The 26,431-nt window shown below is 37.5% G+C and overlaps 1 protein-coding gene across 3 annotated transcripts in view; it reads right to left on the bottom strand.

The window, feature by feature from the left end:
- The window catches only part of LOC133524954 (striated muscle preferentially expressed protein kinase-like), a 50,476-nt gene that overhangs the window by 6,568 nt on the left and 17,477 nt on the right, over positions 1-26,431 (bottom strand). For all 3 annotated transcript variants that reach the window (XM_061861120.1, XM_061861121.1, XM_061861119.1), the window contains exons 2-5: positions 23,371-23,414; positions 11,904-11,994; positions 9,357-9,560; positions 867-1,008 (exon numbers count right to left, since the gene is read on the bottom strand). In XM_061861120.1, coding sequence (XP_061717104.1) covers positions 867-1,008; positions 9,357-9,560; positions 11,904-11,994; positions 23,371-23,404 — 471 coding nt within the window. In that variant the 5' untranslated portion in view covers positions 23,405-23,414. The remainder of the gene's footprint in view (positions 1-866; positions 1,009-9,356; positions 9,561-11,903; positions 11,995-23,370; positions 23,415-26,431) is intronic.

Genomic DNA, 26,431 nt, shown 5'->3' with positions numbered 1-26,431 from the left:
TAGTACCATATGTGAGCGCATGCGTCTTAAAACATGTGAGCGTGTGACACTTGAGTTCCAGCCAAGAATTATTGCGATCGGAATGTAATTCATCTTTTGATAAATTAAAATGGTTAAACACTGGATTGCTGATAATTTTAGGTGCAATGAAGTACATTTTGTATCTATGACATTATGTCATTGGCTGAATGACTAAGTCACGAAGATTTTTGTTTACATTATTTTAAGATTCATGTAGCATTCCACGTAGTGATTATATGCTCTTTGTAGCATTCAGTCCAGTCCTACTTTATGGCGCCGAGGCGATGGCCGGTTCTTGGAAGGCACGTTCAGGAGCTTCGCGTTACAGAGATGAAGATGCTACGGTGGATGTGCGGTGTTACGCGCGCTGACCGCATCCGCAACGAGTACATCCGTGGCAGCATTGCAATCCGTGACGTACCTAGCGGAGAAGCTCCAAGAATGTCGCCTCCGGTGGTTCAGCCACGTTTGTCGCAGGCCAGCTGACTATATAGGAAACATATGCCTTCACCTAGCCCTTGACGGCCCCTGACTCCACGGCAGACCAAAAAAGCGATGGCTCGATCCGCTCGATGTCGTGAAAGCAGATATGAGCGTAAACGCGGGCAACGCGAAACATGAGTCGACGCCTAGGATCACGCAAAGTGGAGGAAAGCAAATAGGAAGGCGGACCCTGGCAAAAGTCGGGAAGATAGCATATATTACTCGCAAACCCATGCGTGAAATTCATAAATTCTGTGGTGGACCGATCTTTTGGTTGGTTCTACATTTAAGTATCACATTTTCCTTTTCCAAGCATTTGCCAGACTATATTTAGTAGTTTTAGGTTAGTTTTGTGAACTAACCTTCATATCCAGGTGAAGTATGTTCTGCCGGTGAACAAACTCTATGCCCTCGCAGATCTGCCGCATGAAAACAGTGCACGCCCTCTCTGTCAGCACGAAATCTTCATCTATCACCCGTTCGAACAGCTCACCGCCTGTGATCCTAAGGATAAAAGTAGATTTTAGTACATAGATGGAACGGGGAACCGAACGAGTAATCGGGCAACCTCGTAAAAACATAATTTGGCTGATATTCCCCTAGGTATACAATAAGGTTTACCAAAAAAGAGTCCTTAAAAATTAACAAGTAGGGCATTATGTGCAATTTAACAGAAATAATAAGTAATCCTCTAAGATTAGAAAGGGTTATCGTTTCAGAGTAAAACCAATCTTGAAATGAACTCTTCCGTAGCTAAAAGGCTATACGACATAAAAACTTAGATAAGAGCGTAAGAAGAGAGGTTTTTAAAATTCGTTTTACTGTAGTAATTTCTATTTCGAAACTAAGTTAAGTATTTCAGAACAAATTTGGTAAATATGTTTGAGTAAAGTGAAATAACCTCTAGCATTCGGAGTTTATCGTCATCAATAACGTCACGTAATGGCTCCAGCCTTTTGTAAATAAACATCATCAGTACTTCCTGTGTTTATTTCTTGACTACTTCAGACTCATACGTATTTTTACAAGTCTAAATGAATCTGTTGTTCGATTTATAAGAAAACACGCGCGAATTCCACGTAAAAATCCGGGCTGTTGCCAAAGGCAGTACTGTGCTAAAATAAACGTGTAAATACAGCGAATAGCAGGCACTAGGGAGAAGCGGTGGAATTCTGTTTTCTTTAAGATTGCGTCTGTATTTAGCTTGTATAATGTCTCGTGAATACAAATCCATGAGATATATATGCATTAGGTACAAAATTTAAGAGTGCTGTGGGGAGCTGTGTGACTTGTGGTGTTGATAGAAAACGCCAATCGAAAGCGAAATAGTGTATGGAAATTATCACGTGACTTCTCGTTGCATCTGTTATCCAGGTACGTTTTAACTGATCAGTATAAATTGTTGAACTTCGCAAGGTGTCTTTATAGCACATGTTCTGTTTAATTTTTCTGTGAATAAATCAAATTATCTTATTAATTCTGAGAATACCAATTAGCCGAAACAAACAACCGATATTCACCCATGACGTGAGACTCGAGCTGTCACCCGTCGCGCTCGACCCGAGAAGAAGGAATGCGCCTTGTCGCGTCTACAGAACGCCAAGGTCGGCGCCAAGCATCGATACAAATGACTTTCTCCTCTCGACAGCTCGAAGAAATTTGCCAAGCGGCCGGAGTATAAAAGTCATTGGATGTCATCCCACCTTGACGCTAAATACTGTTGTTTATGTCGTCGTGAGATTAAATTACGAGGTCGTTTTGGCAAGATATTACATCCGACGTTCAATTGAGCTAAATGAGTCTTTAGCTATATTGGAGTCAGGAGGAGATATTTTTGTAGTATTTTCCGCTTTCCCCTATCACCAATCAAACACCTACCGATAAATAATTGTCATTCCTAACTATTGACCGAGGAGTCTAACTAGGTAAATATTTCTCATGAACACAATGTAGTTAGGTATTTCGTTATTCGTCATTTCGTTAAGGTTTTATTTCATTGCATTAGTTATAATCTGCATTGAGTATGAGCTGATAAAGTCAGACGTTGATTAAATCGGCATAGTTGCTTAACAACGTGTACCTAAATGCATCAGTTAAGTTTGAAAGGCAATTTGAAGATTTTGGTAGAGTTGCCACATTAGAATCGGTCTCGAATCTCGATAATAATCCCGAAGTCGGCATCCACTTCGGCATACACTCGCGGGTTTAACTTTAAATGGTTAACATTGGATTAAGTTCGCATATGGTTACACATTACGTCAAAGAATTCCATGTTTAAGATCGTAAATTCTCCTTAAGTGAACTGGCAATTAAATATTTGCACAGCATGTCGGCTACAATCGATTTCGCGTTTGCGCAATGCGCGAGAGTCGTAAATTCGTTGGAACAAAGACTTTAATTGTGTTGGTGCGCGAAGACTGTCCACGGTTATTTTGCACAGGTGTGCTCGCGAAATTGAGAGAATTAACTACATGAACAATACTTAACTTACCAATATATTTCTTGACGAGTTAACGAATAAGGATTCTGGTAAATTAAGTATATAGATATAAGTAAATTCCTCAACCTATTTACCAGGTCTTTGCGCTATATTAATAACCAAATAATAAAAGCTGCACCTACAATAGGTAGATTTTTTGGGGTCCCAAGTGGTGTTAAATAATGTGAATTTTTGTCATGAAAGTCACAATTGGGACTTTTTGACAAATCTACAACTCATATAATTATGTACCTACTATGTAGTGAATGTCAAAACTTTTTGAAACTGCTGGCTTATCGCGAAATTCGAAATTTCTTTATTTGGCCCTAACACTAGCATATTCGAGCTATATAGAGGTAAAGAGACAAACGAACGAACGAAGTACTTCGCGGTAGTACCCTCTGGTATGCATACCTCTAGGTATTGTAAGTACCTACCCGTATATAACTAATACCGTAAAGGTAAATTCGCGACCTTGAATCCCGGGTTCGGTAACAACATGAAACTGTTAGCAATTAACCTTGTTTTCAAGTAAATTTAGCATACTGGGAAACGTAAAATTTACTATACCATGCCAACTAGGCCATGACCATTTCGGTCTAAATAAATGTAAAAAAGTCAATTATTCTTTCCACGCATTTGGCGTCATTCTTAGTCATTTTTCGATGACGTAGCGGTTGGTTACGTTACGAAATATTACTCCTTGACCTATTTCGCTGCACAGAAAATTACTGCCACATAAAAGTGATCGAGACTGAATTTACACACACGTACCTAGTTGTTTAGTATTTGTTTATGGTTAGATCAAGCTAACTGCAGTCGTGTTTACATTGGCCCAGAATGATAAACTAAAAAAATAGGAATACGACTGAGTTAAATGAAACGATTCTTTATGAAACATCTGAAGATTAAGCTTTAAGGATTTAGAGTATGAAAGTAGCAAAATAATTATTTTTTATAGTACATATGGTGTTACTTTACCGCTCTAGTGCGGTAACTAGCACTATACGAGAGTATGTCGAAAATTTAAAAGGTCATATGTATTGTAAAACGTACATACAATACACGTGCAAAAAGGTAATTTGCAACTCGTGTCGATTTAAAACACTCCCTTCGGTCGTGTTGTAATTTATCGCCACTCTTTGCGAATTTTCTACTTTTCGCACATAAATGGTAATGTACTAGTAATCACTAAAATGTACCCAACATTTCATTACCTATGTAATCCAACATTTACGGAACCAACATTGGTAAAGTAAGGGTAAGCTTTCGGATATTTCAATAACCGCAAACATCCCGCGCAACTTTTCTGAATTGAAGTTCAAATTTAGAATGATCTTGAATGAACGTACGTCAACAGCTGACTGTGGCTACCCTTGTTTACAATTGCGAATGTGACGTCATGCGGTTTGTTTTTATAGAAAAATATATATATGCCGGGAATAGGTAAACAAGTCATGATAGTTTACGAAAATTCAGTAAACATTAGTGACCGCGGCCGGCAAAACGTCCCACTCTGTCGCTTGCCATAAGGACGCCTTGACAGCTTATTTGTGTAAAGATACAAGCAAATCTCGTCCTTTGGCAAGCGACAAAGTAGGACATTTTGCCGGCCGCGGTCACATGTTCGGTTTGTCTTTTGAATCGAGTGTTCTGCGTTGCGTAGGCCAAATTAAGGAACACGTGGGTTTCTCAGTCTTATTAACGAATAGTTGGCAAAGGAGAAACTAATTCTTGCCCCATTACATAATGACGACTGCTAAGGTATGGCTAATAGATTATACAAAATTACATAAATTGGCACGTTGTCGTTTCCTGCTAAGGCAAATATCAATGCTCATGCTTAGTCGTCTGGATATTTCAGGAATTCGAATGTGTTTACGACTCTCGTATGTGGGTACACAATTACACATATACACAGTTAGGCGAATCTCATACTAATGCGGTTTGCGGTGACAGTGAGTTAACCGCATTAGGAGTAATAGGGCAAGTGTAAGTAAGTGTGATAAAATTACTACAGCAGGGCCATTCTCTACCTACATACAACTTAGTGCACCAATTCGACCCACTTTTAGCGATTTTTATCACTATAATTATTAAGAAACGTATATTTCGTAGATTTTTATCTTGAACGCAGCCGTTGCTACGTAGCGGCAAGATGGCGACGGGCCAAAATATTCGCGCCATCATTTGACGTCTCGCATAAAGACGCTACCGTTTTAAACTCTTCACATCTCTGGCTTTTATATTCGACCAATTTAAAATTAGTTAGAAGAGAAACAATATGTTATCGCGTTAGTTTAACGTATATAAGTAATGTTAGGCAATAAACCGTGGTAGCTGGCGCAGAGGTTACTAATATTCCCATCAGAAGTGGGATCAGAATGAAAATATACCTTGATCTTGTTGTTGCTAATAAATATTAAGCTATGGTACTTTCTTGGTGTCTTATCCTATAAGTTTTTGGATCCAATTATATTACTGTTGTTAACGTAGTATACGAAACCTGCTACTGTATGAGCAAGATTTTTGCTGCACCTATTTAATTCGTATTTATTAATTATAGCTTCAAATTTAGTTTAGAGTAACTTAATTTGATATTTGGCATGTATGTAGGTAAATATTATTGTAATGTAATGGGTTGATACCTGAATAAATAACATTTTTTTTTTCTTTTATTTATATCATGCTGTCAAGATTAATCACCCTTAACAGATAAGTAGTTACTGCAAGGTTTTTTGCTGTAGTTAAATTCCACTTGGAAAACCTTTTGTTTGCTAGCCGGAAGTATGATAGTTGGCTGGTAAAGAAATATTGATAAAATGCTGCATTCATTTTAATTAAGACATAATTCAGTTAACTGCATATGGATATGCCAATCGAAATCAACACTCGTAATAAAATTATTTGTTTTTACTTATATAATTATTGATTACTAGGTAGGTATATTATTTCCTTATAGTACTTGTATATGTAGTCCATTGTGAAGTAATTTTATCGATTCAGAAGTACTTCGAATTTATATTTTATCTATATGTAGCTTATTATCTACAAATTTCTCAAGCCTCTTAGGTTCTAATATGTATCTTTACATTTTCGATCGTTATCGGTTGTAAAATTACTGCTTCAACGCAAAACCTCTTTAATACTGCTCGCAATACCCATATAAGGAAACTTGCATGGCTTTACTCTAATGTACCTAAATTTGTTCTCTTATGTGTATCAAGTAGACCATCGATTATATTAAAAACCTGATTTACGTGCGGTAATCACTTGACATCGTATAAGCGTTAGGTACCTACCTATTTATATTGCAAATAACCACCTAGTTAGATATAAAGAGCTACAGAGTTCGGATGTGGGAACCTAATTTAAGATCGCTCGGATCCCAATCCATTTAGGGGGCACTTGACTTTGACGCCGATATGCGTCACGATGCATACGCGGATAATTTTATCAGTACGTCGCCGTCGACGGCGCCGCGCATCATGTCCGGTTACCATTTTGGAGTCTTTGTGTAATCTGACTACGTCAATACGTAGCAAAGATACAAAGATTGAATAATATGCGAAAAATAAATTTAAATTTCGTGCTTCGAATTGTACAGGTAAACGAGATGGCGCTGTGCAGCTCCATATATACATTTTGCGGTAACTTTGATTGTCAAAAGTTGACGTTTGACAATTCTGTGACCGCAAAACATATGGCGCAGTACAACGCCATCTGTTTTCGTTGTCAAACTAAGGGGCACGTTTTTTTCTTAGACTTTTCTTTAATAGGACAATCAATTGTCTTTGATACGTAGTTACTGGGCCACACTACATTACTTATAAAAATATTGGTAAATAAATAGACAGGCATTATTCTCAGCTAAAAGTTTATCAATTAAATCAGTATTACGACGAAAAATATTGCAATAATAATAAACAGTACTGATCGAAAAAACTTAGTCATATTTGATTTCAACAGTCACTAGTGCGGTTAACCACAACTCAATGAGCTGTATAAAATATTGTAACGATGTTGCTACAGAAATATAAGCATTATTTACCACGTAATAAAGTCTTCAAATAGATCGGAATGATATCTCTGACAAATCTTACTTCAATACCAATGAATGTATCAACACTATCAACCAGTCAGTGAGACGTAAAAAAGATAATATAATTTAAAACCGAGTTGTATCTCTCTCGACACGTACCTAGCATATGAAACCTTGTTACATGGAACATGGGTTTAATATATTAAATTCCTGCAGACGTATGAACATTAGCATCAAATGCACGTTCTAAATGTAAATATTCTGCGTTTCGTGTTTATTTCGCTGACGTCATCTTGTCTGAACTTTGAAAGGCATCCAGCCAGCACTTGATTAAAAAAAAACTCAGTGACGTCATGTAATCCTGCATTCCAAACGATAGGGCTGGGAATCAATCATTTATTAACTCACTATTCTATCTAATATTTTTTAATTAAGTGTAGGTACATATATTTCTCTAGACATCAATTAGAACCAAAATTCTATGGTTAATGAAAGATTTTATAAAAAAAGGATGGGTAGTAGTCGAATATATTATGTAAATAAATAAATAATAAATACATAAATTACTTATTATAGGGACGTTCTTACACAAATTGACTAAGTCCCACGGTAAGCCAAGAATACTTGTGTTGTGGGTACTCAGACAGCGATATATATAATATACAAATACATAAAAAACACCCATGACTCAGGAACAAATATCTGTGCTCATCACACAAACAAATGCCCTTACCGGGATTCGAACCCAGGACCATCGGCTTCATAGGCCTAGGCCTAGGTAACATACGGAAGATGTTTCTAATTAAAATATTCAAGATGGCGTCTTATCTAAAAATACTGGACAAAAGTGAAATTTATAAATTAATGAACGCGTTACACCTGTCGTCGGCGTCTGTCAACGACCGACCTAATTACACCTGGAATCCTGCCTATTAATAATATTACAAGAATATCTGATGCCGAACACGTAGGCGATATTTGGCCTAAACCAGGCCTTTATTATTTTATAATTATTGAGCAGATTATTGTGCAAGTAGGTAGTATTATAATGTACATGCAATATTTTCTTTGTATTTTTGCGTGCCTCTTTTTGACTTGGGCTTTGGCGAATATATTTCTAATATTTATAACTAGAGTGGTAGAGCGATCGACTGTGTTTTTCCGCAACCAAAAGGACTCCCTATCGCGAAAATCAAAATCTCGTTGTCTGCCTCTCTATCACTCTTGCATATTCGAAATACATAGGCGAACGAACGAAAGAAATGATTCACGAAAGTTGATTTGCAACACTGTGATATTTACTTCTGCTGAGTTTTCTGTGTGCGAACGACCTCAACCTACATGGTTTAAACAAAATCGTTTATTCTCCCGTGACTCATTCCTTGGGATTGCTCGGATTATTTCGGATCGATTGAATGAACGAATTTAGAATGCATTCCAAAGCCTGGCCAGTGTTCAGCAAATTATTTGCTACACTACAATTTGCTATACCTAGAAATTAATCTTTCCGAAAATAACTATCACAAGTTTCTTGTATTTGCAAATAATTTAAAAAAGTTTGCTTATTTTTTATCCTTGGTTAGCTTTGCATTTAAGGACTTGGATAACACAAGTGACTAAGTGTGCTGACAGCTATCCCATGTGGTACGATTATAAAGTATGATTCACAGTTGGCAAACAGAATGCACGTTCAATGTTCATTATCTGAATTGACGCGTGACGTTTGGTAGCGTAATACCACTACCAGTCCAGTACCAGTACCAGATCTATCATTTTTCATAAAATTATATAATATTAGCTTCAAACAGACATCTTATTTCACAGAAAAAAAAAAAATTGGTGGTAAAAGCTCTCTTAATTGTTCAAAAACGAATGAGAAAGTTGCGTTTTATCCACATTTGAGGCAAAGTAATCAGATACTTATTTTGAGTTGTTTTCTTATTTTGGCTGGTGGAATTGACTTTTAAATGATGAATTTGAATGATAAATATTAAATAACGTTCATTTGAATTGGATTTGATTTTGTTTGATATTTTACAGTAAATATTTTCCTTGTGTTGGTGTGGTGAAAAATGTTGTGTTTCACTCGGTGGCAAATTTGTTTAACCTTCGTGCTTTGAAACCCTCGCAACACTCAAGATTCCACTTTAGAGTGGTTCAATTCTAGAATATTTCGCCTGCTCGGGTATCAATATTAGCACGAGCGGTTAAACAACAACTTTGCCCCCTTGTATAACAAATAACTATAAAATAGCCTGTTGCACGAATGGCCAAACTCAGCAACCTCGAAACCTTAGCAGAGTAAGAAAAATAAAATCTAGTCGTACTTACAGCTCTAGCACGACGCACATGTGCTTCCCCCACTCATACGCATCATACAGCTGGATGAGCCTCGGGTGTCGCAGGCGGCGCATCACGTCCACCTCCCGCTCGACGTTCCGGCGCTCGTCCCGCCGCGCCACCGACACCAGCTTGGCTGCTAGCTCCAGCCCGGTGCTCTTCTCTCGACACAGGTATACTGTGCCGAATTTACCCCTGGAATGTGAAGAGTGGTTGAAAGAATATGACATAGGAGTAATACTCATACTACGAGACCTATTTGTTTTTTAATTGTAGTTACCCCTCCCGCCCTTCGGTGACCACCTGTAGTATATGCTAAGATAACCCCCCTAGTTTTCACGCAAGTTAAAAAAAATCGCGTGACGAAAACTTCCCTGCCCTGTGACCAAGCGTAGTAAGCCGGGAACCGACCAGGAAGAATCCGAGGTGGTCACAGTTGGGAAGGATTCAGAAATGGGAATTAAAACTATTCCCATCTGCCCCAGCGGGAACACATCGTATTTTTAATTACCAGCCTGCCACTTTAGGGAGAGGCATCCTGATGGTATGAGCTACAACCCCTGCACTGGCAAGTAGGGATTGGACACTTCACAAAGCTACCTCACTCCTCATGATGTTTGCCTTCATCGAAAACTATTAACTAGTATGTAGAGTACCGTAAAAACATCCAACTATGGTCCAGAAGTTTAACTTAATTAACTATTCATGCCAAACTTCTTTTTGGTGTTGTCTACGTTTTTTCTTCCATTTATGAATTTATTTCACCTTAGAACCGCAACATTCAAATATCTCAACGAAGATAATAAACGAGTTTTGGACCATAGTTAGTAGCTTTTGGACTTCCTTGGATGGTTTTACGGTACCAGTACTAGTAAATAGAAACTCACCGTTACAGCAAGGTTGACTGAGCCCACCGTCTCCCATTTGGAAGGTGAACGCGTTAACGATTGACTATCATTATTACCTATTGCCATAAAATATTGCCACCAGTAGGCACCAGTACTGAAATGCTGTCGGAGAGTTTCCAAAGTTACGAAATTTCCACATTGAAAACTTTCGGTAACTTGTCATATTTTTTTGTCAGGGGATCGTAATGTTTTCTTAATTTCTTTCTGTAACTTGCACACAGAGTAGGAGTCCCTATGTCGAAGAAACGAAACTCTATCTCTATCTGCCTCTATCGCACTAATATGGGAGAGTGATAGAGAGCCAATAGCGTCTCGTTTCGTTTTTTGAAAATTATTGTCATCTTGGCTAGGCTAGGCAGTTGCTTCCGAGTATGATCGACGTACTTGTCGGTAATGAATGTGTGTCGGTTGTCATTGTGTTCAGGCACTCGACAATGTTATCCATACAGCACGTATTGATAAGGATAAACCCGTTCAGCCCTGATTCATACTTATTAATAAAATATAACATAGATAATACTTATCTAATCTGTGTAGAACAGCAGTATCTATGTGTTTTGTGTAGATAATTATTAGTGTCAACAATGTACACTCAGCATCATAACTAAAGTAACGGATCAATCTACGCGTCAAAAGTTCTACCGTTTTCTAAGAATAGCTTTGCGATCCTAACGAAATAACGGCACTTTTTCTATGAAGTTCCATTTCGGGAGAAAACGTTTTCCTCTAAGTTGTAACTAATCTCTTTGATTTTGATGTCGATCGCTTCAGCATAATATATTCTAGGTATACAGGTTTCGCTTTAAAAAAAAAAAAAAAAATTTAGAATATATTATGCTGAAGCGATCGACTTCAACTCAAAGTGGAAATCGTTTTCTCCCCGAAATGGAATTTCATAGAAAAATTACCGTTATTTCGTTAGGATTGCAAAGCTATTCTTCTCTCTTAACAAAATAGATGTTTCTGTATGTAGAATATTTAGCCTGTGACAGATACTTTTGAATGCTAACTGTAGAGATAATATATCTGTATTTGGAAAAGTATTTCAGGGCGTCAGATACTTTTAGCGCGTTGATTCATCTGCTGCTATGTACACTAGACGTAATTTATAATAGGTGTAAAACTTATGAGTAATATGTCCAATAAATTGGATGAAATACACATATTTATATTTGCTATTACTAAATAAAATATAGAAGCAAAAAGGCAGGTTATATTAATCACAATCGGCTCAGTATTAGAGACAATGTGAAAACGCTTTTAAGCTATACAGTCAACATAAGAAAATTGCGAAAATAAACCGAAATCGCGTGAAAGAGTTGCGTTAGTGGTGACCGTGTAAAAAAGCGAAAAAGAAAACACGTATTAAATAAAATAGGACTTATATGTAGTTGTACAAGTACGATGTGCTAGGTGCGGGAACAAGTTGGAAATGTTTCATTGTGGAAATGAAAAGTGCCCCATAAGTACCTACATAAATATGAGAGGTTTCCGAAATTATTCCATGTGTAAATCTCGCAATTTTTGATGAATTAATATTTCTGATGCCACATGAGTATTTCCAGAAAGTAACACTTAACTAATTAACGCTTATCATATATCGATAACTGTGGATCGTAAAGATACTCACCGTCCGATCTCCGAGAGCATTTCATAGAAGTCGTTGACATCTGTACTGCGCTTGATGGTGACATCTCGGTATGCGAATGGTGGCTCTATCTCTGTGGACAACATGCAATCTATTTTTAGTGTTTTTTCTAACCTGAAAACATTGGTCGCGACGAGGCGTGGGAAAGAATTAATATTATGAAGCACTTTGATTAAAGTGTGCAAGATTTCTGACTTACGAAAGAAAAAAGCCTCTTGTATGTTTAGACATCTAAGTAGTGTATTCTGTATTCCTTTGTCCCCACGCTACGTGACCGCCACCATACATAAGGCGGAGACAGAGAGGAATGATTAAATGAATGCACCTATTCCCATCCCTAAGCCCCAAGTCTTGGATAAAAAACAAAGCACAAAATGAATTAGGTGCTTGCGATGACCATTTTGACGCTATCTAATATAAAACTAGAAAACATGCGTCAGAAGGATCACAGTTTGACATGTATACTTTCTTTTACTAGAGGTATGTCTACACACCGTAAATCTAAGTATCTCGAAAAACTGGGTTACGATTTACAAAGTTCGAGACATAATTTAATAAAGCGTATAGTGTAGGTACAACGGTGGATATCGGATTATTATCCGTTTAGCTGAGAAAGTGTCATAAAGACTGCATTCTCGACTCGTAAAATTTAACGATTTAGGCCTGGATTACACTTGCGTAAGCGCAACGCGAGGAATCCGGGCCTTTTGAAAGTTGTATAACGTCAACAATATTCTGTTACTTAAAAGGGTCTATACGGTATTTTGAAATTAGGCTCTTCTGTAAATGAATGCTATAAAAATATTGCAGTTGTTGTATGCGCGCGTATACATGCTATTATTTTATTTTAAGTTACTTATTGCAAAGAGTTCACGTTTATGTTACTATTTTGTGTAGTGACTACTAATGTAGTACTATTAATAATAATAATACCGCAGGGCAGCTTGTTACCGCAGGGCAGCTTGTTACCGCAGGGCAGCTTGTGGCGAGCTGTTGGAGAGTAACGACCCCACGGACCCGAGTACTCCCGAGAGTCGGTCAGGGTCTCCGTCTCCGGCGTGTCTTCGTCAGTCGGAATGGACCCCAAGGGGACCCGCAGGACTCTCAGCTCTGGCTTGCCTTCATTGGCCGTCCAGAGAGGAGTCGTTAGAGCTAAATGCTCCAGGGGTGGAAGTGAAAACTTGCATAAGACGCGAGTTGGCACAGTGGCTGTTATCAGCCACTGGGTAGAAAGCGGCGTACACCTCTCTACACCCCTGAGCCGCTCACACCGGTGTTGCTCCTGGTCGTCTTCACGACGGCATTTTCAGGGGCCCATCTAGTGGGCGGCGAGTCACCGCCTGCCTCGATAACTAGTGGAAACATTGTTATGGCAGGTGTCCGGATATCTTTGCAATAACCCAGTCTCATTGTCCTCCCAAACTTCAATCCATAGACCGTTATACTGTTCACTTTACTACAATAGTCCCAATGCCTGTTGCGACCGGTTCATGGGTGTCTATTGTTGCGCCCGTGAACGGGTTCCAGCAGGCGTTCTACATGACATTAAAGCTCTCCAAGAGGCCTCTACGTGTTGGATCTATATCCCCACGCAAGCCTATCAAAAGACCGGGATTTATAGGCCCGTGAAATCCAAGGAGATACAATAATAATAATATATAGACATATCATTTCCGGTTGTTCTCATCTTGCTAACGGCGAGTACTTGCACAGACATAATCTCGTAGCCAGGATTATTCACCAGCAACTTGCTCTTCTATATGGCCTTGTGGACCGCGAAGTACCGTACTACAAGTACTCACCTGCGCCAGTTCTCGAAAATGGTCGTGCCACGCTCTATTGGGATCGGTCTATTATCACTGACAGGACTATTGTAGCCAATAAGCCTGACATCGTGATAATAGATCGATCGCAACGCCGGGCCGTGCTCGTCGACATCACCGTCCCCCATGATGAGAATATCGTGAAAGCCGAGAAGGACAAGTCCAGTAAGTACTTAGACTTGGCTCACGAGATCACCGCCATGTGGGATGTTGATTCGACGATCGTTGTCCCGAAAGTCGTTTCAGCGAACGGTCTCATAGCGAAGAGTCTCGACCAACACCTTGAGAGACTCTCGCTAGGTGGTTGGATCAAGGGTCAGATGCAGAAGGCGGTGATCTTGGACACGACGCGTATAGTACGTCGGTTCCTCTCTCTGCGGCCCTGACCACCGGCAGCTTGGGCCTTGCCCCGCTGCTGGCGGCACCCTAGGTTAGGTTTTTTATAATGTGTTTAAATGTATTTTGTATTGTTTTGTAAGTGTTTTTATATTTTACTTTTATATTCATATTATAAAAAAACCTAATCTAAGATATGCAATGAATAAAGAGAATAATAATAATAATTCAGCCTATATACCTACGTCCCACTGCTGGGCACAGGCCTCCTCTCATGTGCAAGAGGGCTCGGGCTATACTCCCCTCGCTAGCCCAATGCGGATTGGGGACTTCACTTACACCTTTGTTGAATTTCTTCGCAGATGTGTGCAGGTTTCCTCACGATGTTTTCCTTCACCGAAAAGCTAGTGGTAAATATCAAATGACATTTCGTACATAATGTATTTCGTATTTCGTAGTACTATTGCTGAAGAGAATTTAGTATAGAGGCGTATTGTCAAAGTAAATTTTGTAGTTAACTAAATTTACTGCCATCTTTCGGCACAGGACTAAAACTCTCAGAATGACATATGGCTATTTGACCCATGTTCTTTCACTGATATGTGTTAAATATCAAACGGTGTCGCCATCTACTCGAGTATAGGCCGAAGGTACCTACATCGCCGTCTATTCGAGCATAAATTTTTCTTGATTTTTTCGAGGCCGGTTTTTTTTCTTAGACTTTATTTATCTCATCCGGAGTTATAAATTGTTACTATAGTCTGATCTGCTGCGCAAATTGTCACATATCATTCGAACTTCGTGGAAACAATTTCCGTAATGACAGCTCGTAGTTTATAATGATGTTTTAATACTTTTAAACTTCACAGCATGTCCATAGCCAATGAAAGGATATGCCATGATAATTTACTCGCGGTTTGACAAAAAGACCGGAAACCGAAACGTGTGAAAACATAGCCATCGCTCATGTTTTCACGAAAATAAAGCGGTCGAAACGCACAAAATTTGAAAAAAAAAATCTCTTCTCAAGATTTTCCCCTTGCTTTGTTATTATAAATAAGTAAGTACGAGTACACTTATTAGCTTATTACGATATTGTAATCAATAAAATGTGTCATTTCTGATATGGGACAAATAATCAGCAACGTACCTTTTACAAATTGCAATTTGTGGCGTAGTTAAGGCAGACATTTTCAATATCTTTCAATACCACAAATGCGTCGATTTCATTTAATATAATTTCAATTAAGTAAGTGTTGGATGTTTTAAGTTTCATTTTAAGGCTTGTAATGTTTTGTAGTATTGCCTGTAAACATGTTTCAATGTGGTGTTAAATAAATAAATTATATGTCTATGTCTATGTCTTCTACCTCCAAAAAACCTGTAAAATGTATTTACCCGTTTTAAACCTTCTAAAAACTGTATGAATGTATTAATTATAATTAGTACTTAAGGTAATTGATAACTGCACAGGTTCATTTGAGACCATTCCTCTTCGATACTGTATTGCTGAGAAATCTCAAATTAAACGCAGCATTTGATAGGACGTATTGCTCTGATTGCGTCAATGCAATTATAGCGTCATAGAATGCTAAAATGCAACATAAATTATTTTAGAGTGGCTTCTTTCCTCTAAATTGCCCTACACTAATGATATACTAGCTTCCTTGATTAAGCCTGCCTTTGTCCTTTCCCGGAACTCAAATTATTATTTTTAGACTTAGACAGACAGAATAGACAGGCAGAGTGATATTTTAATAGGGACTTGCGTGTATAGGTCATACAGGTATGTAGGTGATCAATGAGTTATCCACGTGCATAGTTCGAGAGGTGCGTCACACGCCGGCGCCCGCGGTGCGTTCAACTATAGCATTTAATTAGACTACTCTTACACCGTACTGTAGAGCGTTAGGTTGATTCACGAAAGTTGGCGCGGATTTTATAAGAGGATTTGGACAATTCAGTACAAATTACGTGACAGCTATTATGATGACCTAAAGATAAAAAAAATATTGTGATGTACCTACTCGTATAGGTCGTTTTATGCCATAATCAAAAAAAACCTACGGTCTAATGACGACTAATTTTCGGTGGTTTAAACGCATGCGTCAGTATCTCAAAAACATGTATGTGACGTATCCGTAGAGCATTTAGCCAACTGGAGACGCCTTGTCTGTAATTTTCTATACAAAACAGTCCGCCGATTTTTGCGGGGGATGGGCACGTCAAATGTATGGCTATTTGCACGTAACGTACAAATAGCCATGTCCGACAAACGTCAGTCCATACAATTAGTATGACGTGAGTATTACCATTGGCCGAGGTTTTCGATAGAGGGGTAAGCTCTTAAAGGGGACTCCGGTTGGTTAAATGTTCTAAGGACGTATGTGATGTTTTAACTACGGGCTTAGGCGTAGTTTACTGAATTAATAATACCTAGTTACTGAAGTAATCATAATTATCTAAATACCCGAAAGTATTTTCAAATGTGGCCGCCCTTATGAAATTTTAAACTCTAAGATAAATAAACTATTGTAAACTAATTCAGTATTTCAGTGCGAGATCTATCATGTGTGTGTCTGTCAGATCTGACTGGCCGATGTGCCTGATGAACAAAATTGACAATGCATTGCGGGAATCAGGCACAAACGTTTCTGGCGGAGATCTGCAGGAGGGTCTATCGCCAACATCGAAATATCGGAAAACGTTATCTGCCTCTCTGTTGCTCGAATACTCAAGAGTATAGACAGGCCGATAACGTTTTAAATTTTTTGATGTTAGCGGTAGGCTTTCTGTTCCTTATATTCCTAACGTTCGTCTGGGCCGGTGTGACACGCGCCCGAGTGCCGGCGCAACGCGTGCAGACAAAACACGGTTCAGAAAGGTTATCGATCCTGCACTTGTCTCGCCGGGCTCAACCGCCGCCAACTCCCGCTTAATTCGGGGGCTTAATTGTTCGGCTGAGGAAAAACATCGGGACACATTGCATCTCAAAAAGATCTAAGCCTTAACTCAAAACCTTCCTACTAACCTTTGACCTTTCTTTTTGCATTATTTTCTTAACTTACGACATTCCGTGTTTTGCATCGAAAAATTAAAAAATATTGCTGAGTATGCGCGCATGACTAAAATGTCGGAACGGTACCATCGTTTAAGTATACTGTTAACAAACAATTCTTGAATGTTATTGCAAAGACATAACGTATAGATTAATGACCAAAAAGTTATCAGTTCCTATGTTGAGTTACTGTTACTGCATTAGAAATATCATCAAACACAAATACGTCATATTACTCATGTTTTACATTTCTTACTTTATACTTACATAGAGGGTTATGTGGTTTACATCACTGCCCTACCTACTTAGGGAACGTTACAACGTTTGAATTACTACGTGAAAACTAGAGGGAGGGACTGTCTTGATATATACTACAGGTGGTCACCGAGGGGGAGAGGGGGTTAAAATTCTCTAAAAAATGGGTCAAGTAGTATGGGTATGTACTAAGCCACTAAGGGAAAAAGGCATGGAGAACCCTTTAACGCCTTAAATACACTTTGACCAATTTACCGAAATGTTCGTGATGAATCAGCCAACAAAGATTTACAGCCGTATTGTATTTGGCAAATACCAAAACACACCACAACAATACCACAGCTAAGTGTGTTTTAGGGTGGTAGGTATTCCACCTGTCCTATATCTCAGTCCAATGTGTATTTGCATTTCACATTTTACTTGATAAAAGAGTGAGACGCAATGCACATTGGACCAAGAAAGGAGATGTGGAATACGTTCTTTAGGCATTTCGAAAAATTCAAAATTCAAATATTTATTCTGTAAGTAAGCCTCAAGGGCCCTTTAACAAGTCAATACAACATTTGAAGTGACATCAACACAACATCAACATCATACAGTGACATGAAAAGTACATATATAGCTACATAACAACATTGATAAATAGATGTCTTGTATCACGGATTTGTAAATCGACCAGCTGTGCTTATGAGTACCATAGTGCCACTTGTTTTGGCATCCCGTCATTACAGATCTATAACAGGTGAATACCGTTTCATGAATGGACATATTTCGGCATTCGTACTCAGGTATGTAGGCTAAATTGTCTGAATTAGTTTCTTGCTCAGCTTCCAAGCTATCCCGATCAGATCGATATTTGTCTAAGTATAGCGTTCGACCTTCTAGTACACAGACTATACTGGAATGTTGGCCACGATGTGACTAGCACGTGCATCTTTTAATAGCGCTTCTGTCTTGCGATCGCGAGTCAGACCAAACTAAGTCTTGCAATGATATAGTGCGGAAATACCGTCATTAACGTTAAATACCTATAAACATAAAAAATATGATGTTTGTCATGGCAGTTCCACACGTTGTCACGTCAAAATCAGTGCAGTGTTATCTATTTTTGGTACATCTGTCGAAGGTTAGACCTGTGTCAGGCGGTGGAACAGCGCAGCCTGCAACAAAGTTTTTCTATTTGCATTCGAACTGTCTGTGCTTATTTGTTAGTCGGTCAAAAAGACTTTGTATCCTGCTTTAAAGATTTTTTTAAATCTTAATCTATATAAAAAATTCTACTATTTAATTCAACTCCGTTCGTCAAGATGGTGGTTCAGGCGGTGGCTTTCGCTAAAATACGCCGCACTCGTTTCGGACATATTATTTGTCGTGCGTATCTGATAGTGACAGTATGTAGAATTGTAGATAGATAATAGCTATTGTGATATATCGCAAGAAAGAACGACAGATAAATAGCTATCAATATCGCGCGACATGTCTTTGTCAGCGAATCGAATAGAGGCCCTGACTGAACGCTATTGTGTCCGGAATGCATTGAATCTAGTTAGAATGCGCTGCAAGCCATCATTCCATAGTTGCATGCTAAGCATCTGTCGAGTTTGGAATACTTTGAAACGCCGTCACTAATAATCATCACAGAGGAACGGAGCTGTCGTCACATCTTGTTGACGACAGCTTGTCCAACATTAGAACGAGTAAAATAAGAGCAGTTTAAAAAAATGATTGTTACAGACCTGCATTATTTTTATCCTGTAACGTAAAAAGACGATTGGTAAGGTACGTAAACAAAAGTCATCAAAAATTTAAGATTTGTATAAAAATCATAATCACATGAAATGTTTAATGAATGACACGCCTGCAAAAGTCGGTTTATTCTTTCTAATTTTGGTTACGAGTTAGTTAGATCGTTAATCGTTTATTTGTCTTTGTGTTTGAAATTACTAATTATTTGAGATGAAATTTGCACTAAGTATTATTTTCTTTTATAATACATATTTAATGCATTATAAATAGAAGGTTTTTTTTTTAGTTTTTGGGAAATTCTTGAATTTGGAGTCATACTGCCTCGCCATTCGGCGCGAGGTCCCGGGTTCGAATCCTAAGTAGGGCATTTATTTGTGTTTGTCACAACTATTTGTCCCTGAGTTATGAGTTTTCTATGTATTGATATATCTGTATTATATAAGTATATCGTCGTCCAATATAAACAACATAAGCCTAATTGAGTTTACTGTGGGACTTTTTCGGTCGGTTTGTGTAATGTTTTCCTATATTATTTATTTATTTATCTGCAAATAAATTGCAGTAATTGGCATAATATTTACTAATCTTCATTAAAGTCGTTTAAAAATGATAAAGAGCCCTCATTATCAATATAATGGACAGCAAATTATCGCGACTTCACCAGCCTCCTCCTCCTATCGAGAGGCGTCGAAAATAAAGACGAATTCCGCGCGCCTGCCAAATATCGAGGATCTGTTTTTGTTTATTTTAGTGACGCATTCGACTATTAAGATTTAACGAGCAATTTAATGAAGTAATGATGATCGAAATATCCTTTGATGTAAGGACATATTTAAAAGAGTATTAAAATCGAGAGTAAGTATGTATGGTCAAGGAATTTAATTTCAGTACCATTTCATTTCGTATATACCTTGTCACTGTCACAATGACAATCGTGAGGGCCCTGCTTGAGACTATGGACGGTGGAGGGAAGGAATACAATCTCCATACGCAGAACTGTTGCAAAAGTGTCCAGTTGTCAGCTACCTATAAATAATAGTTCCAAATCTCTAGAGTAGCGCTAGAGTTAGCTAAGAACCTAGACGTTATTGACGGAGTGAATTGCGCTGTCTATGATTAGATTTTTTTATATTAAATATTATAAAGAATAACACTTTCTGTGGGATATAGTTCGTGTCATTCATGATGACGCGCAGATTTGTCAAATCTAACCTAACATGGCATTACGATTCAAGGCACGCGTCTTATTGAATGACATAATCTATACAATATTACGTACACTTTTTTAGGGATACAATATATACCATGCAGAGCATTAATAGGTCGTTTTCGTATGTACAGTCTGCAGCAAATTTTGGCGAGATCCTTTATTGTTAATAAAGTGCATATGGGACGGGCCTTACGGGCAATAAGAATGGGGCCAGTGCAGCGGTGTTACGCCCGGGCTCGCTTAGCTACTTCTGATGCAGTTTGTAAAGATTTTGATGAAAGGTGAATAGGTATTTATACAGTGTATTTTTGATATAACTACAAACTTAAACTAGACGTAGGTTTTACTGCTATAACACAATTCTGAAAGATTTTTTTAAATTTTGGAAATTTTTGGGGTAGATATGTATTTCATACATCATGGTCTCTTGTGACAGTTGTGACGACGCGTCATTAAATGCAACGTTTTGAGTTAAAACAAAGTAGTGATTATATTGCTTGCTGAATTATTTCATATGGAAAAATAATAGACGTGATTTAAAAAAAAACCTAAACCTAGCCTTTTGATTATGTAGTCATAGGTATACAAATACACGCCGTATACTGTAGTGCAGAATTAACTAATTTTCCCATCGCTGTCTTAACATACTTAATATTCTGAACAGCTAGACATAGGCACTAATTCGTCACAGTTGGCGTTCGCGTGACGTTTCGTTCTACGCACTTTGTTCTAAAGATCCGTGACAAACGAATGGCGTTGTGATGAGACCTTTGATGATTAAAGCGTGAAATGTAGCGTGCAGCTAAGAGGATAGTGGACGACCCCTTCAAAGAGCATATATAATCACTACGTTTTAGACCCCTTCTTCATACAAACATAGTCCCCATTTTCCTCCCTGGATATTTATGGACAATATTTTACACGATTGATTGTATATTAATCATAGCTCCCCTTCGATTGACTGTTTCCGATTTATTAGAAGAGCGTGCAAGCGTCATTGAGAATGAACATCATATTTTTTTATAAAAATATTAAATTGACATGAATTTCACGTTTAGTTCATTTTGCCGCTTGCCAAGATGATGCAGGGTTAGAAATTTGACTCTACATAGTATCTGTCTTAGTTTTCCCGGTATGTAGCGGAAATGCTTGTTAGAGGCGTGACATATCAATGTGTCGTGATTAGCGCTACATATCATAACTGATAGTCAGGAACCAAAGCCAACCCTCGTACAATCACGGGTTTACAAGTTAGTTGATGGAAAATTCCGAAAACATCGTTGTGGTAAAGATCGCCAACCGGCTTCCCTTATACTCCTTACATTGTACGTCCTTTGCCTTGACCTCTTACACCGGATTTCATAAAAACTTCTGAAATATTGATAAACTAGAGAAGTTAATAGTGATCATGTAAAATTAATGTCCTTGATTATGTTGATGAAACAAGGATCAGTAACATATAACATAGCTCTACCTTATGAGGATTATGACAATGTCACAATGTATGATTGCCATTTATGCATTCAGTAAATGACCATAGTTTGAATCAGTGCACTGCGGCTGAGTAGTAAATATACTAATGTACTCGGACTTTAATAGTTGAGCCATGTGTAGGGTTTAAGGGCCTATTATTATTATTTTGACGATTTTTTAACATTTGGTAGGTTGGAAGAGCTCCTCATTCTGATCGGAATAAAGTGATAAACACGAAATTCCAATTTGGGACAAAAATTATGTTCCGTTTAGTTCCGAAAATTTTATACGTTTTTATAATAAATCAGGGGAAGATTTTGGTAAATTGCTCATATGTTGTACAGAATACGGAAAATTTGATCAAAATCTGTCAAAAATGAAAAAAAAAAACAAAATATTAATCGGTCCGTAAATTGGACAGCTCATAGCGCAATTAGTTAACCAAATACCTAAATTAGCTTATGTTCTTCTATTTTGCATTAAGTCAAAAGTAACTCTTAGGTACCTACATTCAATTAGTAATTTCTTGTGTATATGAAAGTAATTTTACACTTTATTAATGTATATTAGTCACTCGCGGGACATATTTCACATTTTCAAGCAATATCAGTGCATGAGCGCTATGAGCAGCGGTCACGAAGCTGTGCGCCGCGTACTGTCACTCGCCGCGCAGCGTGAAAATGCGTGAGGTGAGAAAGAAACCGTAAAATTACTATGTCTCACGACAATTTCAATTCGATTCTTGTGTATAATTTATAGCGCCCAGAACTTGAAACCTACGATTAAACAAGGTATCAACCAAATGGTTTCAATTCTACAAGCAGTAACATAAACCTGTTTTCGTCTATACACGTGTATTAATAGGTCATAACTCCGTAACTCCCTGTTCCAGTAGTAGGTACATAAACCTGATTCAGAGGCGCGTAGTGAAACGGCGTAGTATGGAGGTATTAAAAATAGTTAAGTTTATTTCATTCATCGTAACCTATATGACGTAACTTGAATATTTTCCAAGTATGCGTGGAATCTATCTCCCTATGGAACTATGGTTCAAAACTATCATATATATATCTTCGTTTAGGTGTGAATAACTAATATTTGAATGACGCAGTTTTTAAAAGGCAATATCACAACATCATAAAAGGACGAAAAAACTCATGCAACACAAAAAAGGAATTTGGTACTTAAGGTTACTTAATTACGGACTTGTACTTCGATGGTTTTACGACATGTAAATCGAGCAATATAGGACCTATATGGACTAACCAACGTAAGGTACCTACTTTTCATTTGAATCTCATAACCTCATATTTAATGTGCCTAACCAGATTAGAAACGATCTTAACCAAGGCAGTCTCGTACATGTGATTAGAGTAGGTACATTAAAGTATTATCTTGAAATAACGTGTAGGTACTGCAATAAGTCCCTTTTAAGGCAGGTTGTTCTTAACTAACCATCTTTGAGATATTTAACTGACTGTTCTTGAGTTTTATTCCAAAGGTATAAGGCCTAAAATAATTAGCAATTTTATTGTTATGGATTCTTACCTCCAACCGGGTCAGTTTCGTCGACGTGTATCATCTCTGATGATCTGTAAGTAAACATTGTAAATAAGTTTCATAAATGGATGCAATTATGTACACACGAAAGAAAATAGAGTAGCAATACATGACACGTGTTAAGATGGAACTTGTACCATGTTTATACAGGATGATTCAGGAGACGTGAGCAGGATCAAGCCTGCATATTCAGTAAATTATCAGCAACTGTTTCGTACCAGTAGGTATTTGTGAGATTAACGTTAATTTAATTTTTACTGTTAAAAAAAAGAGTTTTATTTTATTTACGATATTTATGGTCACCCTCTTTGTTTTATCCATAATAAGTGACAAATTGAATGTCATCGAAGAGTCTGGTTACTTTTATAAAATCGTATCTCACTCAAGTGTGACATTTTATTTTCTTCATAATCAAAGTGCTGTCATAACGGTTAAAGAGGTTTTATCTTTGTTAATTAAGTGTTGTAGGGTGTCCATGATTGTAGATAATCAAATTTGTCCTTAACAAAAAGCTAAATAACAGATAAAAAGCTTGATTGTTTTACTTAAATATGATGGTGAACGATTCATTAACATTTACTGATTGTGTAGGCTTAGTCCTGCTCACGTCTCATGAATCACCCTGTATAATAATAATTTAGACGCGTAAATGAGCGTAATGTACGTATATCAATTTGTATACAACATGGATGACTGTAGGCGTGCATAACCGTAGGTAATTATAATGAGACGAGACCTCGATATGATCTATCATATGATTAATTGTGCCTTATATATAGGCACTTTTGATATCATCTTTATAACCAATAACCATGGGGTTTTAGGTGCGGGTATGTTTTACACTAGCCAAAATATGTGACCGAAACCGACAAAACGTCCCTCTTTGTCACTTGCCATAAGGACGCCTTGACAGGTTATTCGTATAAAGATATAAGCAAGTCTCGTCCTTATGGCAAGCGACAAAGTGGGCCGTTTTGCCGGTTTCGGTCACATATAAATAACCAATGTAAAAACATAAAGTCTTTTAACTTTCTAAGCACATTTGGAGTTCACTACTTATTTTTATTTTATAGTTCAGTAAGTATTTTACAATACACAAAGTCATAAATTATGTGCCCCACAGTAGGCCTAGTGTGGGTGCCAGCATTTAAATGTAACAATGTTATTATTTTATTTGCGATATAAAACATTTGTATTTGTAATACACGAATTCATCCCCGCACTCAAAACTCCGAGTAATTATGCTTGTAACTGAATTTTAATTATTTATTTTTAAATTTAAATCGGGCAACAAGGCTTATGCTTAAGGCTTGTTACTTTTTTCCATGGTGTAATGTAATGTTACATACTGTTATTTAACTTGAACATACTTTTGTCAGTTTATGTAACTCAAATGATTTTGGTATTAACGCCGGAAAATAAAAAACCGGCCAAGTGCGAGTCGGACTCGCGCACGAAGGGTTCCGTACCATTATTTATAAAAAAAACGGCAAAAAATTATGTTTGTTGTATCGGAGCCCCCGTTAAATATATTTTTTATTCTGTTTTTAGTATTTGTTGTTATAGCGGCAACAGAAATACATAATCTGTAGAAATTTCAACTGGCTAACTATCACGGTTCCTGAGATACAGCCTAGTGACAGATGGACGGACGGACGGACAGCGAAGTCTCAGTAATAGGGTCCCGTTTGACCCTTTGGGTACGGAACCCTAAAAATGAGAGCAATAAGAGGAACTTCACTCAATTAACAGTATATTCTGAATACAATGTTAAATGTTATTTATGTACATACCTGCTTTGTATTCTTATTCGTCGAAATATCAAATCCTATTACTAGATTCTGCCCATTAAGTAAATGGGTTTAGAGATTAAATAATACCTATTTGAAAATTGCGTAAGAACCCACGAAACTATTCAATTTTAAATGGGTTGATTACCTATTTGGGTATGATGAGATTTTGAGATTGACCTTTTAAATTATACATTGCTTAAAATGGGATTGGAATAGTAAATCTCTGAAATTTTTATTTTTGCCTATCCACTTAGAAAATAAAATGACAATAGAATGATTTTTTCAGATTGTTTTTGTAATTTTTTGTAAGTACCTACACTATGTCAAGTCATCCAGTGTATGTTCAAATGGGTATAAACTTAAGAAGATATAATAATCAACCATTATCACACCCTAAGCTGTGGAAAATTTCCAAAACGAAGGAAATTTCCGATAATTTCTGTTTCTTTTTCAAAAATAAAGAAAATTTCAATTTTGGAAATGGGGCATTTCGTTCAAATAAGTTTCCGTTACAACGGAAAACTTTCCGTCCGAATATCAGTACTAAATCTAATAACATAGCATAATATCGCAGCAATTTCCCAAGAACAGTGTCAGACTCAGGCAAGTGGGTCGTCTGTATTTAGCGACCATGTGCCCGCATCCATCACTCCGGTCGCTATAACAACAGCCTATTATCCACGCTTGTACATTCTAAATGAGAGCTTGCTTCATGTACATACGGTTTAAATTGTAGCTGTAGTATTATTCGTTTTGCGAGCTTGGGAAAATTGTGGTTTGTCCTTGGCTTCATCCTTTTATTTGAAACAATGATTGTTACCTATTACTTAGAGACAGCCTTCTAGTTAAAAACAAATCTATCTTAACTACTTAAGTTTGAAAGCTAGATAACGATATTCTCTTTCGGCTTTGGAGACGTACAGTTTGAACAGAATATAATAGAATAAAATTTATTCAGGGCTTAACTTACACATGTCACGACACAAATAAAATTAAACACTTTATAAAGGCTCAGAAATGGTTTCTACTCAGCTTGGTGTCTAGGTGCCTTTTAGGGTTCCGTACCAACAAGGTACAAAAGGAACCCTTATGGTGCGACTCTGTCCGTCCGTCCGTCTGTCTGTCTGTCTGTCTATCACATCGGTTAATATCTCGAGATTGAAATTTGGAATAGTTATGAAAAACATTAACCCAGACACATTAAAAGTATTATTTTTTATTTATTTATTAAAAATGGAAAATTCCCAATATAAAGA

Source organism: Cydia pomonella, chromosome 14 (assembly GCF_033807575.1).
Source record: "Cydia pomonella isolate Wapato2018A chromosome 14, ilCydPomo1, whole genome shotgun sequence".
NCBI classification, from domain to species: domain Eukaryota; kingdom Metazoa; phylum Arthropoda; class Insecta; order Lepidoptera; family Tortricidae; genus Cydia; species Cydia pomonella.
This window is presented reverse-complemented; position numbering and strand designations above follow the sequence as displayed.